This window comes from Python bivittatus, unplaced genomic scaffold, assembly GCF_059951505.1.
Source record: "Python bivittatus isolate LINGU-HERP-01145 unplaced genomic scaffold, Pbiv_v1 ctg000480_np1212, whole genome shotgun sequence".
Taxonomy (NCBI): Eukaryota; Metazoa; Chordata; class Lepidosauria; order Squamata; family Pythonidae; genus Python; species Python bivittatus.
Genome location: NW_028277075.1, coordinates 74434942 through 74458002, shown reverse-complemented (window position 1 = coordinate 74458002; position 23061 = coordinate 74434942). Strand labels below are relative to the sequence as shown.

At 40.5% G+C, this 23061-nt stretch overlaps 1 protein-coding gene across 4 annotated transcripts in view; it reads left to right on the top strand.

Annotated features, from left to right (window-relative positions):
• SLC4A3 (solute carrier family 4 member 3) overlaps positions 1 to 23061 on the top strand; it is a 51790-nt gene extending 28729 nt beyond the window's left edge. For 2 of the 4 annotated variants that reach the window (XM_088146322.1, XM_088146323.1), the window contains exons 8-23: positions 1329 to 1509; positions 2128 to 2263; positions 2779 to 2959; positions 3802 to 3901; positions 4952 to 5136; positions 6879 to 7095; positions 7386 to 7613; positions 10209 to 10357; positions 11388 to 11582; positions 11810 to 12016; positions 12617 to 12706; positions 14830 to 14996; positions 15412 to 15698; positions 16011 to 16180; positions 17171 to 17344; positions 17630 to 23061. In XM_088146322.1, the coding sequence (XP_088002448.1) occupies positions 1329 to 1509; positions 2128 to 2263; positions 2779 to 2959; positions 3802 to 3901; positions 4952 to 5136; positions 6879 to 7095; positions 7386 to 7613; positions 10209 to 10357; positions 11388 to 11582; positions 11810 to 12016; positions 12617 to 12706; positions 14830 to 14996; positions 15412 to 15698; positions 16011 to 16180; positions 17171 to 17344; positions 17630 to 17707 (2745 nt within the window). In that variant the 3' untranslated portion in view covers positions 17708 to 23061. The remainder of the gene's footprint in view (positions 1 to 1328; positions 1510 to 2127; positions 2264 to 2778; positions 2960 to 3801; positions 3902 to 4951; positions 5137 to 6878; positions 7096 to 7385; positions 7614 to 10208; positions 10358 to 11387; positions 11583 to 11809; positions 12017 to 12616; positions 12707 to 14829; positions 14997 to 15411; positions 15699 to 16010; positions 16181 to 17170; positions 17345 to 17629) is intronic. The other 2 variants (XM_088146324.1, XM_007438418.3) reach the window with 2 other exon arrangements.

Genomic DNA, 23061 nt, shown 5'->3' with positions numbered 1-23061 from the left:
AGCTATAGATATAAATGACATAAAATCAAATTTCGTTTTTGTCCTAGCCTCATCCACTAACTTTTGGAATGTAGTCCTCCAGCACACTATTGGAAGAGATTATACACTCCTGTTATAGACTATTTAGGATGTGAATCTAGGCTACCTTCTCTTACATTATGCATGTCTTTGGCACATCTTACTTACTTATTTATTTAATACATTATATGACTACCCATCTCATACATGACTCTGGGTGGCTAACAATTGAAACAAAAGAAAAACAAAGTAAAAACACAACCAATAATTGAAAACACAAATAACATAAAATAACAATCAAGAACAATCACAACATCCCGCAGTCAATATAACCAAGAAATGGGCTCACCCACATTATCAGGGCCCCAGGCTTGACAACAGAGCCAGGTTTTTAATGCCTTGGGAAAGGCCAGCAGGGTGAGGGGAAGTCTGATCTTGAGGGGGATGATGTTCCAAAGGGCAAGTGCCATGGCAGAAAAGATCCTCTTCCTGGCTTCCGTGGATGGGACCCAGAGCATGCCTCTCCTGCGAGATTTAACAGGATAGGTAGACTCCACTAGGGAGAGACACTCCTGTAAGTAACCCAGCCCCAAGCCATGAAGGGCTTTAAAGGTAACCACCAGCAACTTGAATTGCACCCAGAAGCACACTGGTAGCCCATTGTCAGGCCCAGCCCAAAAATAACGATGAAATAGTCCAGTCAAGTACAGTTCCTTTATTTGCTTACACCTTATAGACAGAATCTTGCCAAACTAAATCTATACTACAACAACTAGCGGATATACCCTGGGAGATTCTAGAGTGTGGCTATCCTAAATCTCTTACTCTTCTCACGCTCCCCCTGCAGACTCTGTTGTCTTTTGCCTCCTTTCCCTTCCTGGAATGCACCCCCTCCTTCCTGATAGCCTTGATCTCCCACATCACTCTCCTCTTTGTAGTTACATCCCATCACACCCATGCAGCTCGCAAAGCAGAAGTGTCGCATGTGTTGAAGAACCAGCACCCATAAATGCCCACATCGCCACATTTTGCATGGCAGTAATCCAGTTGGGAGGTGACTAAGACATGAGTGACTGAATCTGCATGAAGAGATAGGCAATGGCCCGCATTTCATCTTGAATTATACTTCTGATGCTGTTAAGTATCTGTCATCTACAGAATATCTGGTGCTGTCAGGGCAGAGCTAAAGAGCACTATTTCTTCCCTGCAGCATCCGTATAACAGGGCAGTTAGGAATGCCATTCTTATAAAGAAAACTAATAGCAAAAAATGGGCAGGGTACTGGAATGTAGCTGTCTTGCTTTTCTTAGGTGTTTGTGGAGCTGAATGAATTAATAGTGGACAAGAACCAGGACATGCACTGGAAGGAGACAGCACGCTGGATCAAATTTGAGGAGGATGTGGAAGAGGATACAGCACGCTGGGGGAAGCCTCATGTTGCCTCACTCTCTTTTCGCAGTCTTTTGGAGCTCAGGAAGACTATTGCCCATGGTGAGTAACCCTGATGAGGTTAGACTTTGGCTTGAAACTTATATTGACATCAAGCTGCTTCTTGACTCAAAGAAACTTTTTAAAGGCCTAAAAGGAAGAACTTTTAGGATTGAAATAAACTTGTTTATAAAAAGGAGAAAATGATCAATGGTTGTAGTCACTGTCAGCCTAGTCCTGTGGCAGAATGTAACATAAGCTGTAATAATGGAAGAAGAAAAGGACACCAAATCATTAAATGTAGATTCAGCTTTGTTTTTCCTTATCTTTTTTATAAGACTCTTGAACCCAAGTAAAGATTCAGAATTTTATAAGATATTACGTAATATGTGAAGGCCAGTGTGGTACAAAACCTATGCAATGACAACAGATTCATTCATATGAATAAACAATGCTTCTCAAAGCCTTTACTTGCCTATTTTGCAGGTATTTCTGATGCTGCTAACATAGTATGAGTTCAGTATGTATGTATGTATGTATGTATGTATGTATGTATGTATGTATTTATTTAGCCTAGAGAAAGAAATAGAAGTAAGAGTAGAAGGAGACAATCTGCTTGAGAAATTTTGTGACTATGAAATAATTCCTGTGCCTTTCCACTATTGGTTTTTCTGATCTCAGGAGCTGTTTTGTTGGACCTGGAACAAACAACATTACCAGGCATTGCTCATCTGGTGGTAGAAACTATGATAATCTCAGATCAGATCAAGGCTGAAGACAGAGCCAATGTCCTGAGGGCCCTACTGCTCAAGCATAGGTAGGTGGTGCGGTATGGAATGGTGAAATTAGAAATATAGTTAATTGGGGCTGTGGATAAAGATATAATAGAAAAGGAAGAACTACTGAAGTATAAGTAACTATGACATAGTACAGAAATTTGCATCCTAAAGATTAAGCAAGGTCCAAGGGATGATAAGAGGCAATTGAGGAGAACAAGAGAACTTTTTGGTGAATTTTTAAAGAAGTTATTGAATAGAGGGTGCATAGAAGTGCTGGCTGGCCTGAAACAGGAAAAATATAACATATATGAAGTTCCAGAAAACCTACATACATGCAGGAAAATCAGGGCTCTGTAATATGTAGAGGGGCTGGAAGGTAGATGAGCAGAGATTTGCTGTTGTGGACACACCAAGAGTGAACAATGCTCTCTCTCCACTTCAGTCAGGTTTTAGGACAGCTATCTGAAGAACTTTCAAGAGCAACTGTTTTCTTTAACTAGAGAAATCAGGCCAAGGTTCTTTAGCTTCTTTAATATCCACATTGTTTCCTCAGCCACCCCAATGATGAGAAGGAGGCATTCTTCCCCCGGAACCATTCCAACTCCAGCATGAATTCTATAGTGGGAAACCATCATCTCAATCACAATCACACAGTTGACACTTGCATGCCATTGATGGGAGAAGAGCGGATTGAGATGACAGAACCGCGAATCCATGACCCTGAGTACAGAGAGGTGAGTAACAACAGGGATATGTCAGCTCTTCAAGGTAGACCAGACTAGGAAACCCAAGTCATGCAGGCTAATACTACTTCAATTACAAGTAGTAAGTTTATTATAGAATCTTGCAACTCTGAATGCGCTTCCCCCCTTCCTCCCTTTATCTTTATGAGAACTAGGGAGCATCCTGTCTGAGACATTTTCTCAGGTTACAGTTCTGACCCGCACTCAGATTTCTTTTATCTGACCGTTGTCTTGGTAGTGGCTCTTCCTCCTGTTCCTCAAGGTTATTCCTTCTGCCCATTACAGGATCAGATTGAATTGATTGTAAAACTAATTTACAGTGGAGTGTAAGTTCAAGAAAAGTAAGTATATGAATTATGAATTGGTATGTGTGCACTGAAAGCAAACAAACAAAAAGATTTTTAAAAAGCTTGTATCAAATAAAAGCTGGATTTTACCACTAGTGCAAAATTGCACATATTTCAGGGTCTTCCATAATTTACTCCATAAATTTAAGTTGGAGAAGTGACTTGATCAAGAGTATGAATATATGAAGAAAGTGCTATTAGAGTAATTAGTATAATATAGTGGCCTTGAGAATGAATTGAATGGATGAATTAATTAATGAATTTATTAACAAATGAATGAATGTGTAAGGGGGATACAGTCTTTAGACTTACCTTAAATAAACATGTAGAAAAGCAAGGGATTAAAGTCTGTACCTTGTAGGACCTTATTAACTAGAGTGTAGCTTATATATTATACAAAGTCAAGGGCTATTCTAGCATCATGGCATATGAAAGTCATCACAAAGAGACAGCTCAGGCTAATTAAAATATTTCTTGTTGAGACAGAAAAACATGCACCTTCACAGCTCTGAGGGACATCGTGGCAAATACCTCAAGTTGATGGAGAAGATTCCTGATGATGCTGAGGCCACCGTGGTGCTTGTTGGTAAGTCAAAATCCAGTACAAAGACCTTAAGAAGGGCTCATGGAATCAGGGTAGTTGAGGTATTTCCAACTGTGTTTATACTGTCAAATTTTAGTTTTATTCTATTCTGGGAGGTGTATAACTTGTTCAGAGTCAGGCATGATTGGAGCAGCATATAAGTATAGTAAAATCAATAAAATAAATGAAATGAAATAAACACTCCACTCTCATACATTACCAGTACAGAGACCAGTAAGTAGCACACACTGCCCATATCAAAGTAATTAGATAAAAGGAGGGAAACAGAGCACATAAGGGAAACCACAAATCATTCACTGACAGTAGTAGTATTACCACTGGTAGTACTTTCATAAGGTATGGAAAACAGGAATTTGAGCCCCACCAGGAAGCTAAGCATGGTCCCACTAATTTCCATGCCTGCCCAAAAGCATCATGTTAGAGCCAGAATACAGGTACTGTCAATCATTGTGTGTGCGCGTGCACATTTGCAGAATTGCTAGGGCCCAACTTATGTTCCACTGAAGTAGTAAGACTTCAGCCAGGAACCTATTAACTATGAGCTTGTTCTGAAACCTTAGCTCCTCAGCCAGAAATTCTTAACTGAGAAAAGCCAGTCTTCCAAAAAAATTAACATATGTGCTGTTTCTTCTTGGCTGCATTTATGTATGTAGGAAAAAAAAGTGCAATTTCTGAATTGGCTTTGCTGCATTGGTTTTTCGATCAGAATAATTGCACACTGATAAAGTTTATTATTTTTAAATTCAGTCTTCGTATCTCTCTCAAAAATGTAGGACACACTAACTGCCAACTCTGAACGCCCAGATAACTTGAGTTGCCTATATTAGTTGCAGCCATGTATTAACAGCAGTTGAAGTAATAAGGCATCACTAGATGTCACTTGAAGCTGACTGTGCTATGTGCTTTCTGCCTGGACTCCCCAGTTTGGATACTTGTCAATTAATACTTCTAGTTACAAAAATAATAATGCTTCTTGTTACAAAAGGCTTATATGATCCAGTACATCTGGTTTTATTCTTCCCTTCTTCATAGGTTGTGTTGAATTCCTCGAACAACCATCAATGGCTTTTGTCCGTTTAAATGAAGCTGTGTTCCTGGAATCAGTCCTGGAAGTTCCAATTCCTGTTCGCTTCATCTTTGTCTTGCTAGGGCCAAGTCAGTCCAATGTGGATTACCATGAGATTGGACGTTCAATCTCTACTCTTATGTCAGACAAGGTAAAGACTTGGCTATTGGTTCAGGCTGAAGCTCAAGCATAAATGGAGATCTTAGCAGCATGAAGGGGTGTGTGGAGTGGTATAAACGACACCTCAAGGGCAAGAGTGCAGTGTATGGAGGAAAATAAATGTCCTACATGTTAGATTTCTGAGGGAAAAAAATGATACATTCTACATGAACACCTCCACGTTAAACTTACGTCCTTTGAAGTTAATTTTTGATGGCAATTTTGATGGCGTTAATTTTTGACAGGATTGATTTTCAAAAAAAGCTGGCTTAGAGCTGCAGCTATGTTTTAGTTTCTATTTTCTTATTCAGTTATATGTTTTGTGTGAAAAGTGTCCTTCCAAATAATCACAAGGGTCTAGCAGGAGAAATTGAGAGGTAAACCACTGTGATAAGAAGTATATTTCCCCCCATTTCCTATCAGGCCAGCTCTGTCGGGCAATTGATCCAGGGTTTCTTTTTTTGTTTTTTTTTATTGGCACATGCTGTATGTGTCTATTTGCTTTCAGCAATGTTTTTATGTGGATGAATCTTCTGGTAATAATTTCTCCAGACTTCTGCTGTACATTAAGTGTAGTACTGAAGAGGGAGAAAGATGTTGGTGGATATGCACTTTTAGATGCCCAAGACTACTTAATAAATACTACATAGCAGTTTCATTCCCTCCATTGTTTGAGAGCGAAAAACAAGCACTTCTGTGTACTTTTTAAATCCCAAGATCACTATTTCAATTCTCTCCTCCCAATACTAAAATTTCTGAAACTTCTTTTCTACCTGCTTAAAGTTTTGCTTATTAATTCTGAAATAGCCTGTTTTATTTGATGTAAGGGTACACCAAACTGACCAGAGCAATTTTATTTTATTTTTCTAAGTGTTTAATCTTATAACAAATCTCATTGTACTTATGATAGAGCAGATGTTCTATCTGTTTTAAAGCAAAGAAGAAAAAAATCCACTTGTTCACTGCCTCCCTCCCCCCGTCCCATGATTGAAAACAGAGCATTTTTAAAACTTAAGATATACTGGAAAAATGAAATTACCATATAACAAGTTATCATACTTAACAGTTGAATATGAATCTTATTAAGTTACACTGTGTGAAAAGACTGTGTGTTTAATCAGAGATGGGAAACCAATATTACCCTAGAAATTGCTGAACTGTAATTCCCAGTATCCGTTATTGACAAGTTGACTGGGGCTGCTGCAGACTGGAGTTCAGCGACAACTGGAAGATCACATTTTTCACCTCAGCACCAGATGATGCTTTATTGTCAATACATTTAATTGTCTATGTACTGGAATCAAGATTACCTTTAATTGCCTGTGTACTGAAGTTAACTTTAAAGACTCTAGAAGAAAGTTAGTAACAATTTTTTTCAATAAAATTTTAAAGAAATGCATGTGTGTGCATGCATGCATATCCACACAAACACACACTTTCCCCAAACGGCAAAATGGGAACGAAATGGTAATAAAAGGCAAATATCAGATAAGTAGGGGCAGCTGGAACATATATAGTTGGCATCTCATTGAATCAGAACTATGTTATCAGTCTGAATTTAAAGAACTAAGAGGAACCTGTGGTGATCCTGGATCAGTACTGATCTCTGAAAATGAACTGAGGGGCCTATCTTGAGTTGGGGACTACACCACCAACCAATAATATTGGGGTGGGCAGAGACAGGTGAAAAGATACTGTCAGTGTGTCTCACTATGTTTCCCCATTGGTTTTTAGCATTTCCATGAAGCTGCTTACATGGCAGATGACCGCCAAGATCTGCTTAATGCCATCAATGAGTTCCTAGACTGTAGCATTGTCATTCCTCCATCAGAAGTAGAAGGGAAAGATTTGCTCAAATCAATTGCCACCTTCCAGAAAGTGCTGCTGAGGAAGAGAAGAGAGCGGGATCAGAAGAAGTCCATCAAAGAAACAAACTTTCAGGAATCCAAAGGTCTCTTCTCTCCTTGCCTATTGTATCTAATTCTTCTGATTCATACTGTAGCTAGGGTAGGATGGGTGAGATATGACATACTCTTGACATATTGGTGATGCTATTAAAAATTGACGCAGTAACAAAGTAGATGTTGAAGGCAGACTTTATAGCAATTGGTAGAAAGCAAATAAGGGAAACCTCAGTCTGAGCACCTGACTGACTACAAACAATAGGATGTTAGTGTGCAAAGATGTTTTGTCTCAAGCTTCTCTGACCACATCCCTGCTATTCTACTTATGCCTTTCCAGAGCTATGTGAGGTGAAAGCTGAAGAAGAAGAAGAGGGCGAGGAGGAGGAGGATGACCCTCTGAAGCGCACCGGCATTTTCTTTGGTGGTTTGGTGCGGGACATAAAGCGCAGGTACCCCAAGTATCTGAGTGACCTCAGAGATGCCCTGCACAGCCAGTGCCTCGCAGCCGTGCTATTCATCTACTTCGCTGCTCTCTCTCCTGCCATCACCTTTGGGGGACTGCTAGGTAACAAGTCCGCCCTCCTTTTTCCTCACCTCCCACTTCCCCACGCATTTTCTGCTCAAGCTAGTTCCCGTCTTTCTGTGCTGCCCAAGACGCTGAGCAGGAGGTTGACATTTTGCTTCTGTTAGCTGAGTGACTGGGACTGCTTCATGTGCCTGTCTGTGCTGGCCTAGCGGATAGGCTCCATGTGGCTCTTGCTGCATTCAGACAAGTTTGATCTGTTTCACCCCTACTTGGCTCTAGGGCTTTCTAGTCTACTGCATGTCTCATTTTCTATGGCAACCACAAAAGCTCTATCACTCCCTATGTTGCTAAAGTGGGATTTCTGTTAGCAAACAACCCAGGGGTCTAAACTGGGAAAGGATAAGGGCAGGAAAGGAGAGAAGTTAATTTCTATCTCTTCTTGTAGACAGATGAAGGAAAATCAGAATAGACTCCTACCTTATTAATCATACATTATCACAGTGCTAGAGGCCAATGAATGCACGTACATTACCCAACAGCAGTGAGAAGTATACAGGCGTTATCCCTTAATCAGCTATCAGTAGGAGAACACATTTTTCTGACGGGGGATGTCCTCTTCGCCACTGAACAGTTTTGGAGGGGAGGAACCTTGAATCTGGTTCTTCTACTTTCCTATTCTGTGAATGGTCACAGTTGCCAATATGTTTATTACTTGCTTAGTATCAGACATGTAATGTAACAACAAATTAAGCAGTTCTGATTCTGAAAGGGAGATTTCTTGGATTCCTTTATGGAGATATAATTATATATAAAATCATTAATAAATCTAACAAAAGAAATAAAAACATCTTAAAATAAGCTGCTACATTATATTTTAAAAAGCTGCCATACTTGGGAGAGGTATTATTTTTTTCTCTTTTTTTCCTAAGATAGTTCAAATTGTTTTCCTTTTATTCTATTATATTAGGAGCAACCAGTTTAAACAGGAGTGTGGTTTTTTTCCTACAACCAGGGATTGACTTTATTTATACACACACATCAAATTGTTTTTTGGTGGCTACTGCTGCAAGAAATTAGAGTAATGTCATGATGTTATATAAAGATGATGAATAAATAAATAAATATTACACACAGTGGTGTGACATCACTGTCACACCTCACACAATAGGAGGGATTACTTCAGATTTTTTTTTTCTTTTTCTAGATGTTTTATGTATGGTGAGGCTATCCAAAACTTAACTCATCTCATTAGTGCACTGGACGTTGCACTTGGAGGTGCCTGGAAAATTGTACTGATAATTAGATGCCATTGGAGGAAAGACCCTTTCTTTAGTGCACACTGTGTCTAATGCTTTTTCTGAAGAAGACATTTAAGAAGGTTGAAGGCCTTAAGACATGGGCAAGCTGGTATAAGTATTTGGATCACAACTTTAAGTCAGGGATGAGCCTCGCATGGCAGGAGGGCCAGGAGTGGCCCTCAGCCTGATTTCAGAAAGCACAGGATTTCTGCAATCAAGCTATTCAGACCTCTGGCAAGAGCATCCCTGTCTTGACTGCTGCATTGGAGGATGGGGAGGAGGTAAAAAAGGGGCAGCAGAATAGAAATCAGAGTCATGTGTGGCCCTTTTCAGTTTTGGCTTTAACCCTCTTTCCCTGCTTGCTTAAGTCCCTCCATTGACATGCACCTCCCTACAGATTATTCCCAAAGGAATGGGGCTGTTGAAAGAAAAGAGGTTGTCCACCTCTGATTAAAGAATTTAAAGGTAGGTACCACTGCATTGAATTCAGCTTGGAAGCAGATAGACAATCAATGTAGTTTGTTCACCGTATGATTTTATCTTGCTGAATCAGCTCAAAATCTAGCAGCCAAGTTCTGCTCTAATTTATATTTTTTTTCAGGAGGGTTTCTCTAATTCACACATATGGATTTTCCCCTATACTTTGGAATATTCCAGAGCTAAGGATTTTGGTGGGAGAATGATGTAAGTCCTGCCTTAAAGACTGCCACAGGGTGCCAAAAAATTAGCTCTGAAGCATTCCTGACTGCTTATTGCACAGGCATAGAACATGACTGCTTATTGCACAGGCATGTGTGAATTCACAGATGACCACTGTAGAATCATAGTTACTGGTAAGTAATCAATTCTTTTGAGTCCTCTTCAGGTTATTTGGCCCTGAGAACTATGCATAGAGGTTAGCTTCATACATTGCACTAAGCCATGATGTGGTTTATTTGGTTAGACTCAGTATTTTATATGATTATTTTATATGATTCTAGCCATTCTGGCTTATTAGCCATGAATTATAACTTAGCACAATATATAGACCCAGGCAATAATGGATCATTCAACAAGCTGTGGTTAAATAAATCAGGCTTAGTGTGATGTAGGAACCCAGCCAGAGGTGTGTATGTGTGTGTTTTGTCAGAATGTAATTGTGGACCTCATGCAATCTATTCCAGAATCCAGGTGTGGTAGTAGAATAAATATGCATGGATGGACTCACTGACAGTGGCAACTGAGAGAAAAAGATAGGATTTTTTTTATTTAGGACCCAGATATGAAAAGGAACTGTATGCATATTTATATGTGCAACACTGTGGTGTGTCCTAAAGACATTGCTTTCTTTTTACAGGTGAGAAGACAGATGGTCTCATGGGTGTTTCGGAATTGATTATCTCCACATCAGTGCTGGGCATGCTCTTTTCACTTCTGAGTGCGCAGCCACTCCTTATCATTGGTTTCTCAGGGCCCCTGCTGGTCTTTGAAGAAGCTTTTTACAAGGTACCTGAAAATAATTTCTCGCTTGGTTTACTTCAACAGTCCTTGATATCACATTTTGCTTCTGATGTGTCTCTATAGCACTTCAGTGTACATATTTGTCATCACCCTGTAAATCTCAACTATAGTCTAATTCACACATTATCTGGATATTATAGTTGCTGTCAAAATACTGAACAGATAAGACCATGTGAGAAATGGTTTGTATGAAGTGTTTCTCACCTGTACTGAAACAATTTTTACTTTCTCATTGAAGCTAGCTACAAATGAGGGAGTTTTGCTTCCAAACATATAGCAGTCATTCTACACAAAGACCTTTCTGCTATTTTCTGCTAACATGTTTTTATGAAACTATCATACTGCTCAAGTAACATCTAGATTTGGCCTCTTTAAAGTTAGTGATGGTTCATATTGTAAAAAAAATGTCTGATAATCACTACCAATGGATCCCATAGTTGTCTGTAGGTCTAATTGTGTATTATTCATATTTCAGCAAATTGGGCATAGCAAATTATGCATTGATCTCAAAGCCATAATGTAAGATAAATGTGTTGCCTTAGCTAAGATGGCAGTGTGTTGCTTTATAATAGTGAACAACAATAGTTGACCAACATGGATGCTTTTTCTGCTGCTTTGGATACTTTCTCTCTTTGCATGCAAGGAACTTTGCACACAGAGGGTCCCTCTGTGACTTCAGTGAGCTTGGCAGTTATGTGGCTAGGATTCTATATATTATATAGGGAGGAAGGTTGGGTAGGTAATGAGCAATTCTATCTCTAAGCAACCTGGTAAGGCTTAGATAGAATAAGGCAGTGGATTTTGGGAAGTACTTGACCAAAAATGGGCTAAGTGGAACCCATTGTTGGTTCTTTGAAACTTGCTCCACATACAAACTGAGGTTCATACTATCTCTACTGCAATTTTATGCAGTGTTCCGGTAAACCTCAGTGATTGTTGTCATTGCAAGAAACTATGCAATGTGAGAAGGCAGATTTAGGTGATGTCTCTAAGCTCCCAATTTCTTTTTTGCCAGTTTTGCCAGAGCCAGGACATCGAATATTTGACAGGTCGGGTGTGGATTGGCTTCTGGCTCATTGTCTTTATTGTCATCATTGTAGCTGCTGAAGGCAGCTTCTTAGTGCGCTACATTACGCCCTTCACCCAGGAGATCTTTGCCTTCCTCATCTCCCTCATCTTCATCTATGAAACATTCTACAAGCTGTACAAGGTAAGCCTTCTCCAAGGAGTTTGGGGCTAGCTGCTCATACCAGCTCTTGGATTCAATTTAAAATAAATGGTAGGCATGTGGCTCTGTCTCTTTACTAATTTTTGATCTATTTTTTACCAGCTCCTCTCATGTTGGTTCTGCATAAAAAGTTTTAACAGCTATAGTTTCTCTGGCTGAAAGGAGTGATACAGTAGTAAATGCCTTTCTTTCTTATACTGCATTCCCAGATATTTGCAGAACATCCTTTGCTGCGATTCTATCCACCGTATCTTCAAAGAAATCTGAATTCTAGCGTATTACCTACTGATTCTATGGCTCTGGATATCCGAATGCAGCCCAACACGGCCCTTCTGTCCCTCATCCTCATGTTGGGGACCTTTTTCATTGCCTTCTTTATGCGCAAGTTTAAGAACAGCCGTTTTTTGGGAGGAAAGGTAAGCCTAAGATCTGGTTCCAAGGAGAAATATATAGTGGCTTTTCTCCCATGCAGCCATTTCAGTTGAGTTATCTGTCTTCTTCATTCTGATACCCAATGAAATTAAAATTCCCCAAAGTAATGTGAAGATAATCCTTCTGAGGCACTTATTGTGTAATTTCTTAATAGATAGCTTGGCCAAAATCATAGCTATGGAATCAAATGGTACTCCCTCTCCTTCCTGCAATGCTGAACTTGAACATGTCTCTATAGAAATCTGGGTATTCAAATTCCATTATATTTAAAAGTGAAAATGCTCTGGAGTTGTTTTAAACCTGGAGAGCATTCAAAATAAATCATCTTGAATCTGTCCAGGTAGCTTCTATGGGAACTGGCAATGTAGAGATAAAGAGACATACAGTATTAGAGATGTATCCATTATCCTTCAGAAGGTGTATTATTTACTACTATACCGCCTCACCAATGTATTTTTACTGAGAATCATCCTTCTATGTCATGATCAGCATTTTTTCAGAAGTTAGAAAAAATTGGGTTCAGAAGATCTCCCAGCAATGTCTCCAATTTGTCTTATGTTCATTCTTCCATATTTGTTCTGTAGGCCCGGCGAATCATTGGAGATTTTGGAATCCCTATCTCCATACTTGTCATGGTTCTGGTAGACTATAGTATTACCGATACATATACACAGGTTGGTGCTGCATGTCCCAAGTATTCTCATGGGAAATAAGAGACATTGATTTTTCTAGGCATTTGGGGTTAACCTGAGTCTGCTATTGTGTGTGCAGAAGCCTGTATTCATGCCTTTTAATCAGCATTCCATTCACAAGGCTGCCATGCAGAAAATAAAGTGTGTCCCAGTCATGCTGTGAGGTATATCGATTAACTGACCTCTGTTTCAGTGGGATCTTTTGCTGAATGTGGAGTCATCTAAGGACAAACAACTACTTGTTTGTCTGGGCTTCTAAATAGCGCCAAATGCTGTTTTGTGGTGTGAATCTAGATAGTTAGGGTATTAATAGAACAGAATATATGTAGCTCAGGGTTGAACTGTGGAGTCCTTGGTGTTCTCTGAGCTTGGTTGTTTGATTGCAGATGTTTCATTACCTGACTAGGTAACATCATCAGTGCTAGTGGGTGTGGGGTTTGCTTCCTGTTTATGTACAGTAGCTTGCCCTGCCAGTGTTGGCGGGGGTGTGGTTTTCTCCTTGGTAATTCTTTGATTAGGGTATTGTTTTCTGCTTGATTGTTTGTCTGTTTGACTGTTTGTCTCCTTGGTAGCTCCTTGATTATTGTTTTCTGCTTGATTGTTTGTCTTGTGTTAGTCCCTTTTTATCTGGGTGTAGGCTGCTAGTAAGGATGTGTTCTGGTCTTTTATTTCCTTCCTAGCTTTCTTACTGTCTTTTTTGAATGGAGTGTAAATGTGGTTTATCTCCGTGTATCTATTGATGGCTGATGTGTCTGAGTGCCAAGCTTCCAGGAATTCCCTAGCATTTTGGACTTAGCTTGGTCTAGGATGCTCACAGTTTCCCAGCTGAAACTATGGTTGAGTCTGTCCATGTGTTGTGAGCATATAAATTTAATAAATAAATAAATAAATAAATAAATAAATAAATAAATAAATAACTTAAGGAATTTTCAACATGTCTTCTGACTGCTAGTTGGTGTTCATGGATGCACTCTGCTAGTCTTCTGCCTGTCTGTCCTACACAGTGGCTGTTACAGTCCTTACACTGTTTGTTGTAGACAGCCACATATGGGCAGACATAACTGGAGATAGGCGGTCCTGCAAATAACCCAATGCTATGCTATGAAGGGCTTAATAGGTGATAATCAACACATTGAAATGCATCCAGAAGCCTATAGAAAGCCAGTGCAGCTCCTGAAGTAGTGGTGTTACATAGATCTACTACAGTATGCCATTGCATTCTAGACCAATTGTAGCTCCAGATGGTCTTCAAGGGCAGCCCAAAGAACAGCATCCTGCAGTAGTCCAAACAGGAGTTCACCAATGCATAATTGTACATGAGCAGGATCTCCCAATCCAGAAACATGTATAGTTGATGAATTAGACAGAATAGTGCAAAGGCCCAGACCACCTTTGTCTGGTGAAGTGTAACCCCATCCAGAACTAAAGAAATCTCCAGATTGGGGTGGGGGGAGGCATAAGTCATCTATCTCCTGATGCCTGGGGAGGTAGGGAGTGAGTAGGTGTTGAGAGAGGTAGAATGTTGGAAGATTCAGCTTTGTGTTCCATGTGGGTTTCTTTTCTTTTCTTTTCTTTTCTTTTCTTTTCTTTTCTTTTCTTTTCTTTTTTCTTTTCTTTTCTCCCTTTTCCTGTCGTTTCTTGTCATCTTTGTCATCTTTTATTATTTATTTTTGTTTCTTACTGTAATTTTTAAATGTTTTTGTTTGTGAGCTTCCCAAAGTAATTCGGAGTCAGCAGCACACAAATTTAATAAATAAATAAAAACTGCCAAATTACTAGCTTTGTAAACCTGAAATGAGGGAGTAGGGTATTGAGATATTGTGGGCTTTGTACAACTAGCCTTTCAGTGCTAGACATGGCAACTTTTCTGAGTAGTGTTTCACTGGGGCAGTTTCTATTTTACACACACACGCACACACACAGATTTCTTTTTCAAGCAAGATTGACTTCTGTTATGAAGATAGGCAGTTAACCCCATGCAACCTGGTAGCACAGGTAGCGTTAGGGTTTATTAAGAACTGAAAATCTGTGTATCTACATGTGTGCTATTATCCCATGCAGCATCTTAACATTTGGTGTGTTGATATTTTGTATTCTCACTACAGAAGCTGAATGTGCCCTCAGTGCTGTCAGTTACAGCCCCAGATAAACGGGGTTGGTTCATCCATCCCTTAGGGAGCCAGCAGGCCTTCCCCCTCTGGATGATGTTTGCTTCTGCCATTCCTGCACTGCTGGTCTTCATCCTTATCTTTATGGAAACCCAGATCACCACGTAAGTGCCAGGCCTTCATGTTACAGATTGGGTTACTCATATTTATCATCCTGTGGGTCCTAAGTAAATGTTAAAAATCACAGTTTCTACCACTGGAAATAGTGAGGAAGTCAGAATCAAGGCAATGAAGAATTTAAAAATTCTTACTATCCACATTGCACAAAAACGTTCCCATCTGCTTCCAGTAACTACAATTTGCATAGTACACAAGAAGCTTTATCTGCAGTGTAGAATTTAACTGCTGGCTCTGCTTTTTCCTTTATTACCAATATGCCCCATCTCTCTCCTAACTAAAAAGAGCTGCTGCAAAACAGTTAAAACCATGCCTTCTTTATACTCCCCTTACTAAAGCAAAACAATGTTAGACTGGCCTTGAAGCTCATACATGTTCTGCTGTCATCTTCTTTTTTTCTAGTCTGATTGTCAGCAAGAAAGAACGGAAGCTGATAAAGGGGTCAGGCTTCCATCTTGATTTGCTGCTTATTGGGACAATGGGAGGACTTTGTGCCCTTTTGGGGTTGCCTTGGCTCACGGCTGCCACTGTCCGCTCCATCACTCATGTCAATGCCCTCACTGTAATGAGCAAGGCCATAGCACCGGGTGAGAAGCCAAAGATCAAGGAAGTGAAAGAACAGCGTGTGACAGGAGTGCTCATCGCTGGCCTTGTTGGTGAGGTCCTCTCAGAGGAACATGTTCTCTGTGGTGATTATGTTCATTTGATGGAGTTAATGGAATCTGCTCTGCCAGCATCTTCTGTTTAATTACTCTCTCTAATACTTTAGTTGGGTTGAAGTTTTGAGCAGATGATTTTGTGAAAATCATAGAAACATGAAAATCAGCAGATCTTCCTCTGCCTTCCAAATTATGAATCTGTATATCTGTATGTATGCCAGCTCCATTCTTTTGAATTCCTTGGAAAGTTACATGTGTGCCATTTTCGGCGTTGTCTCATACTCTCACTATGGTTACATTGGTATCTTTGAAAGAGAATAGAACATTGTGTCCTGTCCGCAGGTCTGTCCATTGCCATGGGAAATATACTGCGTCAGATTCCATTGGCTGTGCTGTTCGGGGTTTTTCTGTATATGGGTGTGACGTCATTGACTGGCATTCAGTTATATGAACGGCTCCTCCTTATCTTCATGCCATCCAAGCATCACCCTGATCACGTTTATGTTATCAAGGTAGTATATCAAGGGAACTGTGAAGGTAAAGGATGAGTCCAGTGGATGGCAAAGTGAAGAGTGTCTATAGGTGGAAGTAGTGAGTGGAAGTTGGGGTGGGATACAAAGACAATGCTTTTATTAAGAATATAGAGACTGTGTATTTGAATAACAGTTACTGTCTGATGTTTCTATTCCTGTTATCTTCTTTCTCCTACTTCCCATAGTTTTCTTTACTGGGAGTCACTGGGAGTCGGGCGGCATATAAATTTATTATTGTTGGTTGCACAGTCAGCCAGTTGTTTAGACTGGATTTGGCATTTTTATCCACCTATCGAGTCCTTCCCAAAGACCTGGATAGGCAGATGTTGTTGTTTGATGGTGTTAAAGGTATTGTTGCAGGATGTAAGCTGTTCTAAGTAAAGATGCCTTCTGCATTTGACTGATGGTGGTTTTGTAAATGCCAATAGTGTTCAAGTGGTGCTCCAGATGTTTTGGGATTGTACCCAAGGTGCCTATTACTATTGGTACTATCTTTGCTTTTTTTTGCCACAGTCATTTATATGATGATGATGGTGATGATAATGATGATGATGGTGATGATGTTTGATCGCACAGTCAGCCAGATGTTTAGCCTGGATTTGGCATTTTTATCTACCTATCGAGTCCTTCCCAAGGACCTGGGATAGGCAGATGTTGTTGTTTGATGTATTAAAATTATCGTTGCAGGATATAAGCTGTTCCAAGTAAAGCTACCTTTTGCAATTGACTTTACTTGGAACAGCTTATATCCTGTGACGATACTTTTATCATCATCATCATCATCATCATCATCATCATCATCATCATCTCCAAGTATCCCTTCTTCTTGTTATCAACCTTCCTTTGTCTTTTATACATTTTGATGTACTGTACTGTACTGGCATTTTATTGCCTCTCTAAAGGGCACAGGAAAGGTGACAGGTATATGTGCAATTTGCTTAGCCTAGCTAACGCCCTTCCCTCCTTCAGGTGAAGACTTGGCGAATGAATCTCTTCACATGCATCCAACTAGCCTGCATTGTACTGCTATGGGTGGTAAAATCCACAGTGGCATCACTGGCTTTCCCATTTGTCCTGATCATGACAGTTCCTCTGCGGCGATTCCTGTTGCCACGTTTCTTCCAGGAAAGAGAACTCAAAGCGGTAAGATGCTAAGACAACTAATCTCTTTTTGACCATTATACATGTTTAATTTTGTCAAGTGGGTCTCATGTATTATAAAGTGTGCCATGCAAGTGCCGTTTGAAGAGGAAGAACAAGCAATTTAATGTTACCTTCCTTACTGCACTGGAATAGCAGTTATGCATTTTCCCAGAGATCTCTATACCATCCTCCAACTTTCCCATGCCCTGAGGCTTTTGACTTGTAACAAAGATGCCCACCGTGATTGAAGGGATACTTATTCTTGTCCTTCCCTCTCACTTGCAGCTAGACTCAGAAGATGCAGAGCCAAACTTTGATGAAGATGGGCGAGATGAGTACAATGAACTTCACATGCCAGTATGAGCAAGCTGGTATGTGTCTACTGGCCTTGGTTCTTTCCTGGCTTTGTGGGATAAGCTGTTTTCCTCATGCTCTTCCTGAATAACCACCAATAAGCAATGGCTTTTGAACTGATCGTAGGTCTAGTCCAACCGGCAGCTGAGTCACAACCCTCCCAGAGGCTCCAGACCACAAGAGAACTTGGGCAAGGCAGAGCAGGAGGAGTTGCTGCCTTCTTCTGGACAGACACAGAATATAATTCCAGCCACTGTCACCCATGCTCCTTCTGAACAGACCTTATTGTATTAGTGGTGTGCCATATATTGACCTGAGTAGACACCTTAGCCAGTTGTTATTAGCCTCCTGTCTGGAGAAGTCAAGCAGATTACACTGCTTTGCAGTGCAGAAAACAGCAGCAGGTTAACAAAGGAAGAGGCAACTGAATCTTCCAGAATGTTAAGCCCAATGCTATTCTTTCAGAACTAAGAGTTTTCTGGGGTGGTGGCAGGAAGTGGAGGAATAGCTGGTGTTTCCTTATTGAACTTTAGCCATTTAGTCTCATAACCGTTCAAGAGAGTGCACTACACCTGCTCTTCTGCATGATATCCTTGCCTGGGATTTCGTGTTCATGGGAAACTCTGATCCTTTCCTTTTGAGGAATGGCAGTAAGGATTGTTGAAGACCACAAATTGCAGTGTGTACCAGCAAGGTTTTCAGTACCCTGATCTGCTCAGCGAGTGGAATGTGGTATTTGTGCAATATTCATGGGCACATGCATCTGTTTGGGCACAGTACTCTGCCATTTCTTTGGTTGTCCAAAGAAGTGCAAGTAAAATTTGATGGTACAGCCTGGATACCAGGAACAAACTGACTAATGATGGAGTAAAAATTGTATGATCCATATAGTTCTAACAGTGAAATAATCCAAAAAAGATTTTATACTATTCTCAAGCTGTTTTTCTCCCCTTTTTGGCAAAGGGAGTCAGACATGCAACCAAACAACTAGGGATCTCAGGAGCTAAGGCTAGAACCTAATCTGATTAATTATCTGATCCACCAAGCCTGCTTGTTGTACTCAGTCACCTCCTTTCCACTTAGTATTCTTCCATGCTTTACCCTCCTTGCTCTTCTTGTGTTGTTCATTGGTCCCTCCATGGTCATTGCATTACTCATTTTAATATTTCTTTAAGCAGCCCTAGCTGGTCTAACAGAGTCACATCTCCAGAAAAGCTACTGATACCTTGGCCTTCACAATTAGTGAACTAAGATGTCTCTAGGGGAGAGCTAAAATATTCTGCATTTGTAGTTTTGAAGCACTGTATTGTATGAGCTCTCTATAGGGATAAAGGATTATCTTCATTTGCTTCTTGATATGGCAAAGCAATAGTTCCTACCTCCTGGATTTTATCTGACCCTAAAACCTTCTGCCTTTTTCTCAAGCCCATATCATCCTTATATCTCCCACTGACAACTGCCTAGTTCTCTTTTTCTTTAGTCCTGCTACTTTCTTCTACAACTGCCATATAAAGATCAGATTTTGTAGGGCTAAACTGCATGAAAGATGCATTGGCTTTGTAGACTAAATTTGAACTTTCAGAATCTGAAAAGCCTGCTCCTTTTTCAGTTGCATCCGTTCAGTCATGGACATTGCATTTGTGGCTTGATCCATAGGCTAAACATATGCACAAACACCATGCAGCAGAAGTTCAGCGCAAGATTCGAATAGTGCTGTCCTACTGGGTCATTATGCAGGGACTCTAGTGAACTGTGAAGTCCTGTTCCATAAATCTGTTCTATGAGATTATGTAAGTGGAATAAAAGGTATACTCAAAAGGGCCACCATGACTCTTGCTTCTAGTGAGGCAGAGAACCATATGGAGTAAGAATTTGGTTCATGGCACTACTCTGGTCCATTGCCTCTCTCTGTTAATAAAATGGAGGCTGTCCCTACCCACCTACCTCAGGGGTTGCCTGTTGAGGGCTGGATTGTCATGAAACCATATATAGATTCCTCTATTCATTCCCAGCTGGCTGCCAGCTTACCCCACCCACAGACAGTGACCTCCATCGTGCCCTGTGTAGCAAACCTGAACTGTTGGGGCAGAGACCCCAATACAACTCCTCTGAATGTAATAGGAAGGATGTGGCTGCACCAATAAACTCTTCACTGGTATGTTGTACCTGGCTCCTTTTCTGAGCTTCTGAAATGGAAAATTCAGCAACAAAGCACCACTCAAGTAGAATCAGAGAAAAAGATTCAACTAAGGTTGTTCCTTCCCACTCTTACATGTGGGCATGCATTCTGAGTTGCCTTTTCTACAGATGGTTATTAGCAAGGTTGTTCTTGTGTTCCTTAAGCCTCAGTCCAGTTTATAAATAAACGATGTTGCCATTTCCTGTACCAGTTCAGATCAGAATAATCTACTCTGACTGTTGATGGCTCTCAAATGTCTCGGCCAGGCACCTGTCCTTGGCTTGCCAGCAGAAATCTTGTAATTGGAAACACACAGAATTGAATCTCTTGATTTTATGCAGGCATAGCATGTGTTCTGCTCCCCTCACCAAAGAAGCTATGCCAGTCCTATTTATTTCTGTTGATTAAACTGTACTCCAATTTTCATTAAAAATGTACTCCAGTTTAGGATCAAAGAAAAGACAAATGCAGAACTCTATAAAACAAAGTAACTTTAAGTAACATTAAAAAACTTATCAAGGCTCTGGTATGGGTGCAAAAGTTGCCAACTATACATTGTGTATGAATGCTTATAATGTAAGCAAAATTTAGAAGATTGCTCTAGATGAGGAACCAGAAAGAAAAAATATCCCCAGGACCTTGTGAAAAGAGAGAAACAGCTTGGAGAAAAGGGTGAAGTATCCTTCTGCACTCCATATCACCCCCCTGGAACTGCTTTTCAGGCACCCATCTTGATTTTGTTAGAGAAAGCATGTCCATCTTAAATAAAAACATACTCACCTTTTAATGAAATACCTTGAGGCACAAGTTTTATAGACAAGTTTATTCAAACTGTGCCCCCCAAAGCCCTCTCCTCCTCTTTTTCTTGGCAAATTTTACTTTTAGGAAAAGGAGCGAACAGTTGTGAAATGGCTTCTAAATTATTAAGAGCAGTGTCAGCAGAATATCAGTTTTAAGATTATGATCATCCTTAGCATTTGTACCAGGGGATCCACAGCAAGCCAAGATTTCATCAGAATGACAAAACACAGTCACAATGCATGCTCTGCCCTTACTTGTGTGCAACGTTACAATGCAAGTACAAAAGAGGTAGAGTTTACCCTGCGATATCATAACACGTTTCATTGTTTACCCCCTCCTTGCCTCCCAGTGGAGGGAGCATGCATGAATATAGCTCTTTTCATAAGTTCAAAACACATTCTATTAAACTGTTATCCTATGAATTGTTACAACAATCCTGTAAAGTTGGCCAATATCATTACTTCCATATTATAGCCAAGACTAAAACTGTATGATGGTGGCCTGCTTATATTATTTACTATACCTCAGGTGAAGTTTGAACTAAGGCAGGGCTGGGCAATTTCTTCTGGGTTGGAAGCTGTAACTTAGTCTCAGCCTCCTTGTGGGCTGCAAAATGCCTTTGGAGGACAAGGGGCAGGGCTTCACACAGTGTTTTGGTTGGTTTGGAAGAGTTGGTTTTCTAACTATGGGAATGGAAGTATTTTGTCTTATGGCTGTGCTCCCAACCCTACACTTAAAATAATCTCCAAATCAAATGAAAACTGCATTGCTAGAAATTGGCCATTTTGCTGCTGAATGTTGGTGCTGTCATAGGGCTCATCCTCATGTTCTTTTGACCATAGCACAAAGACATCTCACTAAACATGTTTAAATTATACGTCATGCCCCCTCTGTCTCATCCCCAGCATGCTGCAGAAGAATCCAAAGTCATCTTCAGTTGCAGAACATAGGATTGTAAATGTTAAACAGGGAAAGAATCAAATCCTGAGGTACTATATAGAGGGCTAGACCATCAACACTGATTGGAATTGACACTGGAGGAAGGATAAGAACCACTGTGCCTCCTACTCCCAACCCCCTCAGCTGGTCCAGAAAGATACCATGATCAAAGGCTACTGAGATATCAAGGAGGGCCATGATGGATGCACCGTCCCAGGCCTATCATAGGTCATTTACAAGTGTAATCAATGCCATTTTGGTACTGTTCCCAGGCCCGAAGCCCAACTGAAAGGGGTGCAGATAATCTGCTTCTTCCAGAGCCCTCTGGAATGCCAGCTGACTGCTTTCTCAGCAATCTTCCCCTAAAAGGGAAGGTTGGAGACGGGTTGGAAATTATACACCATTGATTCCAGCAATGGCTTCTTGAGGAAGGAATGGACCACCACCTCCTTAAGTGCTGATGGAACCATTCCCTCCCTAAAGAATACAATCATTACTACCTGAATCCAACAACATGTCACCTCACAGGAGGTCTTGACCAATCAGGAAGAAGTAGACCTAATATTCAGATCACCATGCTTACAGCTTTGAGGCCCACTTTCTCATGGCCAACAGACTCAAACTCTTCCCAAATAACCTTGCTAGACTGTACCTCAGTCAACTAACCAGACCTGCACAGCTGGAGTCCAACTCAGCAAATCCAGGCAACTTTATTTGACAGATGCTTTGAATAATCCTCACAGTGGTCCTTCAGATGGTTTTCTGATCCATCTTTCCCTGAGAGGGACTGGGTCACCTTATACAGGGTTGCCAGATGGCAATCCACAGACACAATAAAAATAGAAAAATGACTATGTTTTGCCACTCTTATCACCACAGTGAAATCTTTAATAAAGGCTCTTACCCATGTTCAATCAGTTTTGCTCTTCTTTCTCTAGCAGCACTCTAAGTATCTTTTCTGTTTCATCTACCAAAGTTCCTCTAAAAACTAGGGACCCTCCAGGATTGACATGCAGATAGAGGGCATGCAGCCACAATTTGATCTAGGGTCATTGCCATCTTCTCATTACAAGAAGTGACTAAGGATTCAGTCAAACTGTGTACCAGATCTTTAAGAACTTCCCCAAACACCCTCTGAAACCAATAGGTATCTGGGGCAGACCAATCAAATTGTCCTTCCTCCTTGTAGTGGGGAGCAAATATTGTAAAGAGAAGAAAAGGTGACCTTGACTGAAATATGCAGGAAATGTTATCTAGGCAAAAGGAGCTGAAGCAATTTTTAAGTCTAGAACAACAAGATAACATTTGGGAGTGGCTCAGGTAGATGCCTCCCTAATTCACTGAACTATAAGAAGGAGGAGGAATACAGTATAACCAGACTTGCAAGATTCTGTTATTAAAACCAATCTCAATAAAAGTAGCATTAGCTTTCTTGGGAAGTTGA